The sequence below is a fragment of the Caretta caretta genome, chromosome 8 (genome assembly GCF_965140235.1).
Source record: "Caretta caretta isolate rCarCar2 chromosome 8, rCarCar1.hap1, whole genome shotgun sequence".
Classification (NCBI taxonomy): Eukaryota; Metazoa; Chordata; order Testudines; family Cheloniidae; genus Caretta; species Caretta caretta.
Window position 1 is genome coordinate 88,277,901 of NC_134213.1, and position 17,100 is coordinate 88,295,000.

The 17,100-nt window shown below is 38.2% G+C and overlaps 1 protein-coding gene across 15 annotated transcripts in view; it reads right to left on the bottom strand.

Annotated features, from left to right (window-relative positions):
* LRRC7 (leucine rich repeat containing 7) overlaps positions 1–17,100 on the bottom strand; it is a 402,665-nt gene that overhangs the window by 200,199 nt on the left and 185,366 nt on the right. The window contains exon 7 of one of the 15 annotated variants that reach the window (XM_075131748.1): positions 618–667. The exons of the other annotated variants lie outside the window; for them this stretch is intronic. Coding sequence (XP_074987849.1) covers positions 664–667 — 4 coding nt within the window. The 3' untranslated portion in view covers positions 618–663. Of the gene's footprint in view, positions 1–617; positions 668–17,100 lie in introns of those variants that run through there. 15 annotated transcript variants of the gene reach the window in all.

Consider the following 17,100-nt stretch of genomic DNA (forward strand, 5'->3'; position numbering starts at 1 on the left):
TTCTGTTTAGCAGATGAAGTATTTCTCAGAACAGAATTTATTACTTATATTCTGTTCGTATATTGTTAAATTGTAGTGCAATCTTGCAAGTAAACGTTAAGCTCTACAATACGGATCAGCACACTGCTTTTGTAATTTTAGCCAAGTTTTACATATGCAATAGCAAAAACATTTGGGGCTGATTCTCATTGACATCTACATTTGTGCTATTCTGATTTGGCAAGGTTTTACACCCATTTTGCATAGGTGTAAATGACTCCACAAGTAGTAGGGCAGTGCAGAATCAAGTCTTCCTTTTCCTCTCACTGGATGCTACCTATCAATAACAAACAGGGTATACAACTATAACCCAACAAACGCTCTCTAAAGAATACATGATATGTGCTTTGTAACTGATTTATTAGTTTCGCCTTTACAGAATGAGCAAGTCTGAGAGACCTGTTTTTAGAATGCACATCTAAGGGTTCAATTTTGCAGCCAGTGTGAGTTTTCCCATTTACTGCATGGAACAGCAGAAAAGGGGCTAAGTTAGTACACTGAATTATTAACCAATATGAGAAAGTTTAGAGAGATACTACTGAAAACCCAGAAACCAAGGTTTAGCAGAACAGACATACCTTGGAAACGCTGAGTCTAAGTACTTGGCTCTCACCCACCAGCTACTTATCTAGGAAAGAACAAAAACCCCTTTGATTCTTGTTTCTGTTTTTAATATGCTCTCATGACAATCAGCACACTTGTAAAAATCCAGGAGCACTTCCAGGGCAAAAGCCAAGACCTCCATTGGGAATGGTGATGGCTTAGAATAAAATGAAGATACCATTGATACTAGGGACCATGCATAAACTGTATATGCAGATAGGAATCTAGCTAGCTCAGGCACCAAGAACAGTGAAGACATGGTAGTGTGAGCTGCAGCAGACGTATATACCCAAGTATATACCCAGACTCCCTGGAAGGTTTGTACTGGACTAGCCCATATTACAGCCTCTGCAGCTGTGGCTATACTGCTTTTGGTACTTAGAGCTAGCTAGATTGCAGCACAAAGTAGACATACCCAAGCTAGCTTTAATCATATCTCCAATTGCATTGTAGACATCTCTGCAGACAAAAGTGTTCTTTGATACTTAAAGGTTTCAGAGTAACAGCCGTGTTAGTCTGTATTCGCAAAAAGAAAAGGAGTACTTGTGGCACTTTAGAGACAAACCAATTTATTTGAGCATAAGCTTTCGTGAGCTACAGCTCACTTCATCAGATGCATACTGTGGAAAGCGTAGAAGATCTTTTTATATACACCCAAAGCATGAAAAAATACCTCCTCCCACCCCACTCTCCTGCTGGTAATAGCTTATCTAAAGTGATCACTCTCCTTACAATGTATATGATAATCAAGTTGGGCCATTTCCAGCACAAATCCAGGGTTTAACAAGAACATCTGAGGAACCCCTCACCCCTCCTCAGACGTTCTTGTTAAACCCTGGATTTGTGCTTGAAATGGCCCACCTTGATTATCATACACATTGTAAGGAGAGTGGTCACTTTAGATAAGCTATTACCAGCAGGAGAGTGGAGTGGGAGGAGGTATTTTTTCATGCTTTGTGTGTATATAAAAAGATCTTCTACACTTTCCACAGTATGCATCCGATGAAGTGAGCTGTAGCTCACGAAAGCTTATGCTCAAATAAATTGGTTAGTCTCTAAAGTGCCACAAGTACTCCTTTTCTTTTTGATACTTAAAGGTGCACTACACAGAAAACAAATGCAACAGTTACATAGGTAACTACATCACAATGGCTATGTACAAAAAGAAATTGTCTAGTTACATAGCACAGAAGCTTTACAATACCCATGCAAACAAATTTACCAAATTTAATATACTTTATCTTTTTTCATTAGTAATTTACATCTAAACCAACCTGATTGTATTAATACTATTGAACAAATAGTTCAATAGTGTTACTGAATAGGCCCTCAGTCCTTATTCTGTACAAAATAATATCTTGGAGGCTTCAGAGGTGCTAGCCTACTTGGAAAGGTTGAAAGTAGTAAATAATATTTTAGGAATTGTAAGGGCATCTAAAGCTATGAGACAGTCTAAAAAAAAAGGTTTCAGAGGAACAGCCGTGTTAGTCTGTATTCGCAAAAAGAAAAGGAGTACTTGTGGCACCTTAGAGACTAACCAATTTATTTGAGCATGAGCTTTCGTGAGAGTGAATTTGTGGGGGGGGGCGGAGGGTGAGAAAACCTGGATTTGTGCTGGAAATGGCCCACCTGTTGATCATTTTAGATAAGCTATTACCAGCAGGACAGTGGGGTGGGAGGAGGTATTGTTTCATATTCTCTGTGTGTATATAAAGTCTGCTGCAGTTTCCACGGTAAACATCTGATGAAGTGAGCTGTAGCTCACGAAAGCTCATGCTCAAATAAATTGGTTAGTCTCTAAGGTGCCACAAGTACTCCTTTTCTTTTTTCTAAAAAAAAAGCATTTTTAAAGATCTAAGGGACAGACTCTGCTAGCCATGCAGTTAGAACTTCCTATTTTCCTTTTCTTGCAAAAATACAGAAACAGGGTCTCACTGTGCAGGTCTTGAGGGGGAGGTGGAGAAGAGAGTATAAACAGAGTTAAGGGAAGTGGGATTGTGATGAACTTTGAAGGGAAAGTAAGGGAAGCCACTGAAGGGATGCCAAGACAGGAGTGAAATGGTCAGAGCAGCAGGGAAAGATTATTTTAGCAACAGCATTTAAGAGGCCTGGAGGAGGCAGGACTAGTCAATATATGAATACTAAGGCATGGATATGGTAAGAATGGAGAGAAGAAGATGGATTTTAGAGATGTAAATGAAGTGACAGGATTTAGTGACAATCTGTGTATTACATTGGGGAGAAGAACAAGAGTAATCGAAGATGGCACTGAGCTTGCAGGCAGTGGCATTACCATTCCAGTTATTTGACAGGGACTTGGAAACTCCCCATCTAATTTCTCTCCTACAGAAGTGTAGACAGTCTTTCCACCATTAACATTCCCCAGGGTTCCAGTTGAGAAAGTACACGTTTTAATATCTGGCAGAATCTTCAAGAGAATTCTATTTCCTAGTAACTACTCAATTTGTGGGATACAGTGGCTGCTCACCAGCTCCTTTAATGGAGAGAAGATTGTGGGACCACCGGGCCTCATATTGCATAGCATGAATCCCCTGCTGACTCTGTACCAAGGTCTATACCAGTGGAGGGTATCTAGCTTCAGATTTGCACTCAGGAGCTATGGCTTAAAAAAAAAATCCTACAAGTCTCTGCCCAGTGGGACAGTTCCTCTAGCTCAGTTCAGCTAGTAGAGAGAACTGTTAAATAAGGGAAGCACCATTATATTCCTTAAGGGAACAATGTTAAACATGTACAAAACTCAATTGATAATCCCAAGCGACAGTTGGTGAGGAGATTGGACAAAGTTCTTCAACTTTGAGTGAATCAGTCTACTTGAATGATGTGAGAGAGATACTTGGAAAAGCCATTTGCACAAAGGTGAGCACTGAAGAAATGCTGCCAAAGCACAAGTATATGGTATATACAACAGATATGCCTTTTATACAAAAATATATTTCTATTGCAGTCACAAGGAAACAGTAAGCGCAAAATCTCACAGACATTCAGGGTATGAACAAAATCGGGTAAAAGAAATAGTTGGTCATGTAGGCCACAGCCATACGAAGTGCATAGTACTATTGTGAAATACATGTTGAAGGTTAAAAAGAACTCAAATCTACAGTACAGTGCTACATTGATACAGCTGAGCTGCTGTAGCGTGTCTGTTGGAGACATGCTATGCCAACAGGAGAGTGCTCTCCCATCAGCATAATTACTCCACATTGGCAAGAAGCAGAAGTTATGTCAGCGGGAGAGCGTCTCCCACCAACATAGCACTGGTGCGGACAGCACACAACTTGTGTTGCTCGGGAGGAAGCCTTTTTCACACCCCTGAGTGAAGTAAGTTAGATCGACTTAAGCAGTAGTGTAGACCTGTCCTTACACTTTTTAGCTTCTGACGTAAAGAGATCAGGTAAGTATAACAACAATTTAGTAGGTGGTTGTGTATTCTGCAGCCACATTTTCAAATGTAACAGTCAATCATAATATTTAATCATGTATTATAATCTAAGCAGAGATTCATCAAGTTTTGCATGGATTTTTATTTTGCTGATTGCTGTTAGAGATAATCAATAAGGCTCTTCAAAACTGAGTTTTTCAAGATTGGAGGGAAACAGATGTAACCCCCTGTGTACAAAAGAGCCATGGAAGTTCTGTCTGTGGGCTACTAACAGGGCATTTTGGGTAGCTGGGAGAACAATTTGGGGCTCAAGCCAGCTATGTCTTCTTTTACAGAGAGAATGTGGCAGTAGGGACTGTGGTTATATGCCCTGCTACTGGGAATGGAAACAATTAAGAAAGCTTTTGTACATGGTTTTAGCCCAGATGAATCACAGTTTATTCCATTGGGCCAAATTTTGAAGTCCTTAGTCTTTACACAAGCAAAATTCCTATTAAAGTCACTTATGGAAGCCACACACCACCCCCATAACACTATGCTGAAGCACGGATTAAATACTGACTCAGAAGAAAGAGGGTTACTTACCAAATAACTGAGATCTGCTCTATGCACTGGGATTCAGTAGGTGACATACTCCTCTGTGAGTCCATACTGAATTAATATCTCATTTAGGAGCTATGCTCTGCTAGAAGTTCCCTATTTCAGTTGAAAAAAATAAAACCAAGATCCCATAGATTTACAGTAGTTAAAAATCCCATACTGTTCTCATTAAAATGCAAAATTCCCTCTCCTGTTTCAGTTGTCTACACAAAGGTGTAATACAATAAGTTGAAAAAATACTGTAAAGTAAAATAAAATGTATACTGATTGAAAGTTGACTCATCATGTAATCAGTGACTGTGCAGTTATGGATGTTCAAGTTTAGTTAGATTATCGCTGGCCCCATCGAAGAAGGGAGTTTTGAGGTGGTATTTGAATGAGGAAAGGGGAGTCACTTTTGGGATGAGATGGGGGACAGTATTCCAAGCTTAATGGAGCTACCTGGAGAGGAGATTGGGAGAGAAATACAAGGAAGACAGTCACACAGGAGACTTGAGAAAAGCAAAGGCAGAAGGAACAGGAGGACTTGAGAACAGATATGTGCCACAGGCAGAGGTGGAGTTGTGCAATATGATGAGGAATAAGATGTGAAGCCAGTAAAGAAGATTGAGGCAGAGGGGAAGGAGACAAGAGATGGTCAGAATGTCAGGAGAAAGAAACAATATTGCTACTACTATGCCAGTGAAGAGGCTTAGTTTATGAGCAGCATGTTGACCTAATTTTAAGAGGCGGAATATACTGAACCACTTCCAAGTATCACATAAAACAACTATATCATAAGAGGAGGCAAAGCCAGGGGAATCAATTCCTCATTTTGACACGAAGGACAAATAACTGTTGGTGTCAGAATAATCACTGAAGCAAACAAAGATGGCATCTTGAGAAACACATCCTCAGAGAACAGAAAGAGACCCTCTGATCTGTGGATCAGCTAAGCACTGAGACCAGTGATTATCTGACAAATCTAAGTACATAGCAGACTTCTTCATATACTGAAGAGTAATCAGAAAGTAATTAGCTTAATTAACACCCTGGCTAAAAAGGTCCAAACCAAAATCCAGATGGTCCATTACAGAGATGGGATCTGTTCAGAAAGTTCAAATTCAAATCCAAACTTTAACATTAAGGAATGTTCGCATTCTGGGTTTTATTAGGGTTTAATGTACAGAACCAAAAATATCTCTAGGGAGATCCAGCTGACAAAAGAAGCTTTGCAGAAAGTACTTTCAAAAATTTCCATACATACATTCAAACATATCAAGCCTCCCTAATAAGAGTCATAAGGAATTACTCAGTACATTTAATTTCAAGTTGTGCTGGGAAAAGCTGTCAATGCTCTTTTAAAATTCCACCACCAAACTGAATGGAAGGAAGGTTGAGATGATTTCCTTGCCTCTGAAATGTCAACTTCCTCTTTGTGTTCACTATATTGTTAAATCTCCCTGCCAGCAATTATATCCCTGGGACTTATGTAAGAGCAAAATTACTGATTCAGGAATGCAACGGACTGCACCAAATGTTATGTATTTAGCTAAACAAAAACAAAACAAAAAAATCCAGGGCAAGGAAACCCTTCAACCCACCCACAAGGTTTCAACTTTTACTTTCCACTTCCTCTGCCCACCTCACATGTTAAACAACATGAACACTCTGCTATGCTATCAATGTACATAGAGGGCCAAATCCTGGAATCCTGTTGGACAAAGCTCGCTTAAAGTCATCTTTGCTGTCCTCCAATCATAGGACAGATAGGGACCAGTTCATCCCAACTCATAAATTGGAGCAGTCTCTAATTTATATGAGAAGTATTGGTCCAGACTATTGAAATACAAGAAGTTCTGGATACGCTCCCTCTGCACATGCTTATTACTTCAGAGGTGGCAGAGAACCAGCATAACTGGCTTTGTGTCAGTCTGGGATTCCCTTCCACAAGGGCATTTACTTTAGGACAGCTTTCTTTCCCCTTTGCATCAGGTCTAGCCAGTATATTTATCAGGAGCAAAGTACCTTTCACCTTGAGAAAGCATTTTTTTTTAATACTAGGAAAACAAATGAATACATTTGCCAGTCTGACTCCTTAGAAGCACATGGACCCCTACTACACAGGATTTATGACAGCTTAACGGGGAGCTACTTTGAGGAAGCCACTTAATAATATCAATTATTAACAATAATTAACAATTAACAATATTAATAAATACTGGCAGCACATTCCCGATCTTCTAGAAGACTTTGGCACTAGATGATTTATTAAATTCAGCTAGAGCTGATTTTTCAAGTAAATAGGTCATCAACCAGGATGAAAACATTTGTAGCTTCCAAAGATGGGAAACCAAGTAGAACCTTTATAATAAGCTAGGAAGAGATGTTAAAGGAATGGGCCTACATTTTCAAAAATAGGAACGTAAAGTTAGACTTCTGAATCCATATATATAGACACCTAGGGGCAGATCCTCAGCAGGTATAAATTACCATAGCTCCATTTACTTCAATGCAGCTATGACAATTTACACCAATTTAGGATCTTCCCCCTAATATGAGATTTTCAATAGTGCCTAAGTGACTTAAGAGCACAAGTCCCATTGACTCCTAAATCACTTAATTATAACAATTATATTGCTCAATCCACATTTGTAAAGAGCAACTGAGTGTGCAATTACTCTGATTTCTGAGTATCTTCTAAACAAAATTATTGAAAAATTCCTGCAGAGTTGTAACCAGAAAGATAGGAATGTGACTCCTTAAGGCTAAAGAAATGGGTAAAGTATGACACAGTTTATTCCTAAAACATACTGCAAAATGTTTTAAATGATCATACAAAGAATCTGACATGTCTCAGAAAAGCAATATACAGAATTGCTACACTAACATGTAAGAAAAAATAACTTGAACGCTATTTGAAAATATGTCAGTGGGATTCTTTTCTTTTCAGGTATGTTTGATATATTGCATGCAAATTCACAAATCTTTTTACCTATACCAAATAGATTAATAATGTCAGCTAATAATTTCATGTTGTTATTTTATGCACAGTGTCTTTAAGATTTACACCTGAATTGTAATACTTACGGTGTTTTACCATTAGGAATTAGAAAGTTGGCAAGACAATAACTCTCAGTGCACTGCTTTCTCACCTTCCAAAAACAGTTTTTAGATGGAGGTTGTACAGGGTAATAAACTTTTTTTCCCTGCTGCTATCTGCATGCACAAGGTTTTTTCCCCTAAGTAAAAATGAGTGAAAATTTGGAACTTCATATGGATTTCCTATCACCATCATTCTTAAAAGCATGATAGCGTGAAAATGGTACCTTCTTACTCAACTGATTTTCTCTCTGTGTGCATTCTTTCATCTATTTACTTTAGTGGCAAAAATATGTTTTGACCACTTTTTCACCTCTTAGTTTAACAAAAAGAACACAGCTAAAAAAGTATGAACTGGATTCTATTCCTTGTGCATCACCAACAAATTTGTTTATTCATTTCTACAAAGTTATACCATAGAGCAGTGGTTCTCAAAGCCGGTCCGCTGCTTGTTCAGGGAAAGCCCCTGCCAGGCTGGACTGGTTTGTTTAGCTGCCGCGTCCGCAGGTTCGGCCCATCGCGGCTCCCAGCAGCCGTGTTTCGCTGCTCCAGGCCAATGGGGGCTGAGGGAAGGACGGCCAGCACGTCCCTGGGCCCGCGCTGCTTCCCGCAGCCCCCATTGGCCTGGAGCAGTGAACCGCAGCCAGTGGGAGCTGCGATCGGCTGAACCTGCGGACACGGCAGGTAAACAAACCTGTCTGGCCTGCCAGGGGCTTTCCCTGAACAAGCGGCAGACCGGCTTTGAGAACCACTGCCATAGAATACAAGTATAATTTGGGGCATGGTTTTACGTCAATGTGGTTGTGCAGGAATAACTCAGGGCTGATTTGGGCCTGCAGAGCCTTTATTAGTGATGTTGCATGAGACAAAAATAACCCATTTTGACTCTTAGATTCCAAGTTGAGTTTGCAGATAGAAATATTGTGTGTTTACTTACAAACTAAGCTGAGCTGATTTGGACATAGATGAGAAGGCAAAAACATGGAACCCCACACCACCAGAGAAGATCCACACCTCAAGGACTATTATGGATTAGGTTTTAAAATGAGTTCTCTCAGATGGTAAACTTTTTTGTATCAACTGTAGAAATAATAAACTGATCTTGACTTTGCAGATACTATTCTGGTCTGCGGCAACCCATTCAGAGAAGGAATGACATCTTGTCAAAGGTAAGTTGATCCTTCATCTTATCTTTGTTTTTAAAAATTAAAGTTAATTAAAGTTATCAGAAAGGAGGCAAGATCATTTTATGGCAGAAAAATAGTAGTGGAAACATTTTGCCTTACCTGGGTAGCTATATTGAAATGGATGTGTAAGATCCAAAAGAGGTATATAAAAAGCTATGAAAAGCAAGTAATGTATTCCAGCAGCTATTGAAGATCTGGTGAATCAGAAAGACCAGTTTAAGGAATAAATTGAAAAATCACTTGCTGATAAAACATTATTGTTGTATTTCTATATGGAAAAGAGATGTAGCATTGAAAGAGACAAACAGAATAGACTTAATGTTTTTCATAGAAAATCTTTGCAGAGAATTTCTGTGGAGAGATGAAAATAAAATGATCCAAATAAGGGCAAATGTGTCAGCACCCTCCAGCTCCTTCCCCAGCATAGATCTTGATAAATAAATTATGCATAAGATATTTAAAAGGGGTCAAGTATAAGGAATTTCTCCCAATTTACAGCAGCTCTCCATAATAAAAGATATGGGCTGTCATGACAGCTGGGGTCCCTGTATGCCCTGTAGCTGAGAATTTGTGGCTATATTATGCTCTGGCACAGCTTGCATTCTTCTCAGAGCTTCCTGATGCACAGAAGAAGTTGGGTGCCTGCTGCTTTCAGACTGGACATCATAGTGCATCTAGACAGCTCGACGGGCCAATATGGAGTAGATGCAGGATGATGGTCCCATTTCCTCTCTCCAGCCTCCCTGCCTCCTTTTAAGGAGCAGCCCCTGATCTCTGTGGAGCACAGTGATTGCAGTTATGCCCCACTGCTATACAGGTTCACAAGGCAAGGGGATTCTGTGTGTCCTCCACAGAGCAGCAGGACATGATCTGGCCTCATGCTGTGGATCCACATGGTGGCATGTCTACTGGCTCCTTCCCTGGCCGATCCTTCACATTCATCTAAACTGTCCTATTTGCTGCCGCAGAGAGAAGCGAACTGTACAGAGTACAGCTCTGGCCCCAAAGAGATGTACAGTTCCCCTGTGTGATAGTTCCACTGCATTTCTGCTGCATTTCAGACTCCCAACCCAACAAAGGAGTCTGGGGAGAGTGAGGCAATATTTTGTCCTAAAAATATTAATTATAATCAATTCTGTAACCAAGCATCACTGAATAAAACATAATACATTTTCTCAGACACCTCCCCTTCATTCTTTCAACTAACAGGCAGCGGGACAATGGCAATGTACTGTACAATACAAACAATCTGGGTGCAAACCAAACTGCAGATTTGGAAAAATTTGTATCCACATCCGAACTTTGTGATTCATGTCCCTGTCTACAATCAAGTTGGAGGTTGCTGAAGGGACAGACCACACCGAAGTAGAGAATGACTTTAGTTCATGAACAGGGCTATGTGGAAGAGTTTAAGTGCTATTACCGTCTCACAATTGGAAATGACCTGAATATTCCACCTAAACCAATCTAATTACTCTTCTAGAAACAATAAATAAGCTCCTAGGAACACTAAAATACATACACAAAACAGCTAACAGTGAGATTGGGTAACTGGTGGCCGTGGGTATTACTGTCTAGCATGTAATAATCTGTTGGGGCAGAGGAGAAGTGGGGAGCAGACTGTATTCTCACAGGTACCATTCCAATATTATATACACAAAATATGCTTAAGCATCCAGTGTGAATTTGTGAATAGACTGCAGATTGGTACTGTATTTCAGAAATTAAGTAGTCATTTAAGAATAACACAAATGCCAATGTAAATTTAGGTGGAAAAAGTTAAAAAAATAACTAATACTTAGCACTCATATAGCCCTTAAAATGATTGAAGTGCTTTAAAACATTAACTAGTTTATCTTCACAACACCTCTTAATTATTCCTGCTAATGCATACAGGGGAAATGGAACCTTCTGGCCTGGTCTACACTGCCACTTAAGTCGATGTAAGTTGCATTGCTCAGAGGTATGAAAAAATCAACCATCTGAGCGACACAGCTTACACTGACCTAACCCAGTGTCTACACAGCGCTATGTCAGCGGGAGATGCTCTTGGGGAGGTGGAGTACTGAAGTCAACAGGAGAGTGCTTATTGTGCACTTATCGTGTCTTCCCCAGACTCGCTAAATCGACGCCGCTGCATCAATCGCAGCAGCGCCAATTTAGTGTGCCAGTATAGACAAGCCCAGAGACATGAAGCGACTTGTCCAAAACCACATAATGAGGCAATGGAAGAGTTGGGACTAGAAACCAGGTCTCCTAACTCCTACTCCCATGGTTAATTCCCCCATGCTACCTACCATGGCATAAAAACATGTGAGCCAGAAATTTCTATAATACTCTAGAGAGTTTGTATCTGTTCTGTGATGATATTCCAATTTCTCACTTATTGTATATTTGGTTCAGATTCAAGTGGGAGTAAGTATCACAAGACTCCCACGTCTACTTCTTATTGGGTTCACCACTGATCCCTCAATGATCTCTTCTAGTTGGCCAAAGTCTTAGTACTTTTCTGTCTGAAAATATGGGTAAATCCAGTGAACGATGTTTACATAATATTCCCTTCCCGTGCAAGTAGTAAAACATGCCTGAGATTGCTTTGCATTCTAGGTCTGAAATCCTGGCCCCGCTGAAGTCAAATTCAAAATTTTAATTATAAAATATTTTCCAAAATAGAACAGATACTCTTTTTGCATAAAATTTGGTGGAAAATGTTCTTTATGGTGCTAAAAATATATAATATATGTTCAATTATGTAAAAATAAAACAGCAATTAAATATAAGGTAAAACAGAAATGTGCTGCAACTTGAGACATTCAAAGAGGCAGACAGAAAATAAAGCAAAATATTATACATAATTTTTCCACCATTTATCACATATTTACAGGCAAGTCTTAATGATTTATCAAGTGTCCTCAATTTCTGAAAGAATGTTTCTTTATTAGTAATCCTTCTTTGAAAGAAGACTTTGTTGGTGTCAAAAAACACAATCTATATTTTTACATGAATATCTTTTATTACATTTGAAAGCAAATACAGTGCAATCACAAACGTAAGTCCTACATTCTATAGAACATATTTTGTAAGCATTAATTCACATTAGAGGATTGAACAGGCTAATTTACATTGTAAAGTACATCTTAACACAAGGAAAAAAGGTCTACAGTAATCATATCCTACAAAGTGATTTCATTTTCCCTCCAATTGGTCAGTACTAAGATTTCAGCAATGAAGGAGAACTGCATTTAAATGATCACAAATCGAAGGGACAGAGATAATATAAGAAGTAAAAAATCAACCTTTCAAAACTTTCTTAATTTGATTGACAAACATATTACAAAACAACAATGTATATGCTCTTCTCCAAAGGGATATTGAAAAGACTGTTACTATATAAAAGCAATCTTATTTCTCTTAGTCATGATAAAGACTTACCGTTTTTAGATTTTTTTAAAAAAAACACCAGGATTTTGCCTTGCGCAGAATGTGGATGTTATGTGCTGATCCACCACCCAGTTCAAACCTTTAACATTCTGAAGTTCTCCATTTGAGTACAGTATTTCCACAACATACTACTGACAACAGTAACTTAACCACAGGGGAAAAACTGAAATATTTAAAGCTATATTCGGAGAAAAAACATGTCAGAAAAAGAAGACAAACCCAGGATTGTGGGAAGAACAAGGATGGCTTAAGGCTCTTTGACCATAATGAAGGATCTGAACAATACAGTCTTCTGGCTAAATATTTAAAGGGGACTCATTCCTGATCAAAAACTTACAGCCTCAATTTTGCAAAATGCATGATCACCCTCTACCCAATTTGCTTGAGAAAATGCAGCTCGGATGCTCAAATACAAGGTGTACAATTTGAATATACAAAAGCCTGGATGAGATATTGCACATGCGAAAACTACTGCAAACAAATTATGCCTGCAAATTTAGAGGCTACTTTTGAGCATTTGTTCCAGTGCCATGGCCTTTTCTAGCCATCCAGGCAAGTGAATTCTGAGACACAGAGAGGTAGATATGCAACAAGTCACCAAAGGGTAACATTATTTTCTAATTGTCCTGTGTTTCTAACACATTAACCTCTAAACACCTGCCTCTTTGAAAATGTCTCTACTGTACACTGTTTCCTGAAAGCGTAACATTCCATTATGTTAGTGTCAGCTCCCACTGTCAGGACCAGGGAAGCAGTAGGAAGTGGGAAACAGTGAGTCACTATGAGGAGTAAGAGAAATAAGAATACTTTTCATAAATTAATAGTAATCTCTATTTCTCAGATTTATTGCTAACCATTCACTATTTGTTTACAATTATATTTACTACCTATCCTATCTGGCATTCTTCAATGTTTAATACTACCTCATCTCTATCTGAAGGACTCCCACAAAATCCTGGAAAAGTATTTTCTCTAATCATCAGACATCAGTAAGAGAAAACATCACTCTAAATACATTGCTATCTTTTGCAGAAATCCTTGAGTGCATTAAAGTGTAAACAGATTTTCTGGCTGCCCAGTCTAGACAAAAGCAAGTGTCATTATGCAGATTATTTCATAAGATGTGAAACACTGTTAATTCCTCTCAGAAAGTCAACAGGATATTAATGTCCCCAAACATTCAATTTCGGAGTGACACATTTGTTGCTCTGATGAACAATGACTATTCAGGACAGGATTTTATCTCAGGATATACATAATTCAAAGCAAAATTAATGAGTTTCTAAAGCAGAAGTATGCAGATCAGGCTTAAATGTGATTGTTAGATAAATTTGAAGATTCATTTTGAACCATGTTGTAAAAGTCTCCATCAACTCCGTTTGAAGGATTGATGGAGATTTACCAGGTATGCATAGTAACTCAGCAGTGCCTTGACACAAGTAACAGAATTTTCACTAGACGCACATGAATAGAATGCAGAATATTGATGGAAGAGCTTTGAATCTCTGAATTTTATATATTTTGCTATTACAGCTGAAACACATTTCAAAGAAAAATCAGGGATCTATTCATTTAGATTTGGGGCTAGATCATCAGTCTATGACCCAGCCCAGAACAAGGGGCAGTACATTATTTTGCTGCTACTAGAGCAGCCTGGGATGGTTATTTTGACAAATTCCCTCTGAGACGCCCCACCGTTCTACGGAGTAAACATTAAGTCTATACTTTCATACCATATCTTTCCCAACATGCTGGTACAAATATGCCAGCCACACTGGGGAGGTGGAATAAAGGCTCCACTCCCTGCACCCTCCTGCCCATCTGTATGACGGGGATACGTAGTAGTTCTGAGTAGCTTGCTTCCCCTTGCAGAAAATGATGCCTTATGTCCCCTGTATTCTCTTCTACCAGTGCACAGGTCATGCTTTTGGAAAACAAAAAGTTAAAATGGCTACTAAAAGAACATTCAATAGTAACTCTGGAAGTGAATAACTGATCAATTTGAACACTTACTGAGATAGGAAAATTGAGAAAATAGTCATATGTTATTTGCTACTAAGAGAGCAACGCCACATCCTTTTTCTATTCACCTAGTTTGAATGCCAACACTTTTGCTTTTCTGTTTTTCTAGAGACAAACTGATCCAAATTGTGGAAGATCTACTGCCTATTACTTAATGTATTGAACCCGCGTGTCCAAAAAACACACATCCTTCAAGCTGCAATCTGGGATGACACAGCCAAATTCAAAATGGAGACTGCTGACACGGCTCTGCAAAGTAAAGTTGACTCCACATAGTGTAAGAATTTACTTACATAACAATTAGTAGCATAAGGATTTCTGTATTATTTAAATATTTGTATCTACAATAAAAATTCATAGGGACAGTGACACTCATTTTATATATATAAAATCTAAAACCTGAAGGTGAGACACGCCCAGTGAACTCCACTTCCAAAACTGCAGAAAACCTTATAGGTACATTATACCACACAGACAATTCCTCAAGCTCAATTAATTAAATGCTTTGTCCACCTTAGATTTTGAAATAATCATACAAATTTGAGAGTCCTGATTGGATCAGTCTTCACATGGAACTCCCTATTGGACTTAGAGGGAGTTCCATATGTGGAGCTCTTACAGGATTGTATTCTATACTTGCAGTCAAAATCATAAAAAGGCTGAGTCTTGTGATGAAGTTAAAGAAAGTTTTACTTGAGTAACGGTAGAGTAGGGTAAAACCTTATACTTTTAAAGGTTGCACTTTGAGATTCTTCTCTTTGAAACAATGTTTGGTAAGTAGCTTCAAAAAGATATGAATACAGACAGACACAGGATCAGATCCTGTTGTGCTAGACACTTGACAATGATATAAATAAAGAAAGACACGGTTCCCTACTCCAGTGACCTTACAATCTAATTTCAGACAAGGTACATGAATTGACATTACAAATAAGAGGGGAAATGGATAATAAGGGTAACAGTGAGATGAATAGGCCATTACATAGGCTAAGAATGTACAAAACTGATGGTTACACACACATTTACATAAAATATAACAGCAAACTCCACATATCAGCACATGCCTGAGTTTCTTATCTAGCCACTGAGGATCAAATTCATTACTTTTGGTGAGGCACTGTCCTTTATTAATAATATTCTTCTAATATACTTTAAGATTTCATACATCAGTATGAATGTCAACAGTGAGAATGGTCCAGTCAAAAATACCAGGGCCAGATTGTGTATGGGCACTGTGTAAGTTCAAAACTGGGGACGAGTGGGAGAGGCACTCCCATTCCTTGTATGCCCTCTCAGCCTCTAGGCAATAACGACAATCTCTTGGTCGCAAGGAATGCACAAGGCTATTATCCACAATGGCTCCTGCATCTTCAGATTGAACAGACGGGGCAAATAAAGTCACAATGCAGATAAAAGAATACACTGAATCTTGTAATTATGTGGCATGAGGTTTGCACTCTTTTAGCTCTGCAATGCGTTGCATCTGATACAGGCATTGTACCTCCAGTAGCTCACAGCAGAGTGTTGCACCTGTTCATAATCCTTAATGAGGGCCAGTGCCTTAAAGGTACAATTGATCCCGAAGTGCTGTAACCATATAATGCTATAGTCTTATAAATGCCTTTTTGTAATGATTAATGATCTAATATGTCTAGTACAAGTTTTAATTTACACTGAATTAAAAATATTAAATACATAATTCATCTAAAATGTCAACGGCCAGGAGATTGCTTAGTTACATACAGAACATGTACTGCTAATTTCAATTTATTTTAAAATGATCAATTTGACAAAATCTATTTTTATGTGGTGCATCATGTGTTTTATTAGACAGAAGAAATAAAACAGTAAACATCAAGGCTTTTTATAGCAATAATAGCACAGCAAAATAAACCAACCTACTTTTTCTATGTTTTGTGTTTTCATATTTCATATTAATCTTCTGTTGAAAAAAACCCTATTTTTCAGTTTATAAAACAGTAAAAGCTGAATCCACTTAAAAGAATATCTATTAGCAGAATACCTAGTTACAAGAGGAATTTCTATGTGTACCAAACATGAATAGTGTAGAACAACCCTTTAATTAATAATAATGGACAAAAAAGCAGATCAAGGAACCAAATAGGGAAGCATCTACAATATAAGGGCTATTTGGTCTGTCAGAGAAATAGTCTCTCTCTCTGTGTCAAATATGTACATATTTAAAACCAGACAACTTTTTGCATAAAACCATTATGATTCTAGCAAGTGTATATGAAAATCACATCTCAATATTCAGACTGTATATAACAAAAGAATAAAGTTAGTCTCATTTGTATTGAAAACCTTGAACAAAAGATTGAAAATTATGGGATGGATTTGGGGCACCATAGATCGTAGTTGCAGGGACACACCCCAAACATATGACATATTTTGTAACATCTTGTTTCCTAATATCACATCTCATTCTACATATCAGTCTAAAGAAAAAAAGAGAAAGAGTCCTTAGAAAGCAATTTTTGCCAACTTCTTTAATTGTAATTGTATAACTGAATGTTGGGATATAAATTTCATTTACAAAACAATGCACAGTGCCATACAACTAATCTTGTGGGCAGGATAATGGAAATTACTTATTCACACCTGTCCAGTTCTGAATATGCAGTGAAGTTATGAACAATTGTAGCTTCACTGCTTTAATAATGAAATCTATTAGGGATACGTCTGGTAAGGGAAAAGACAGTTAAA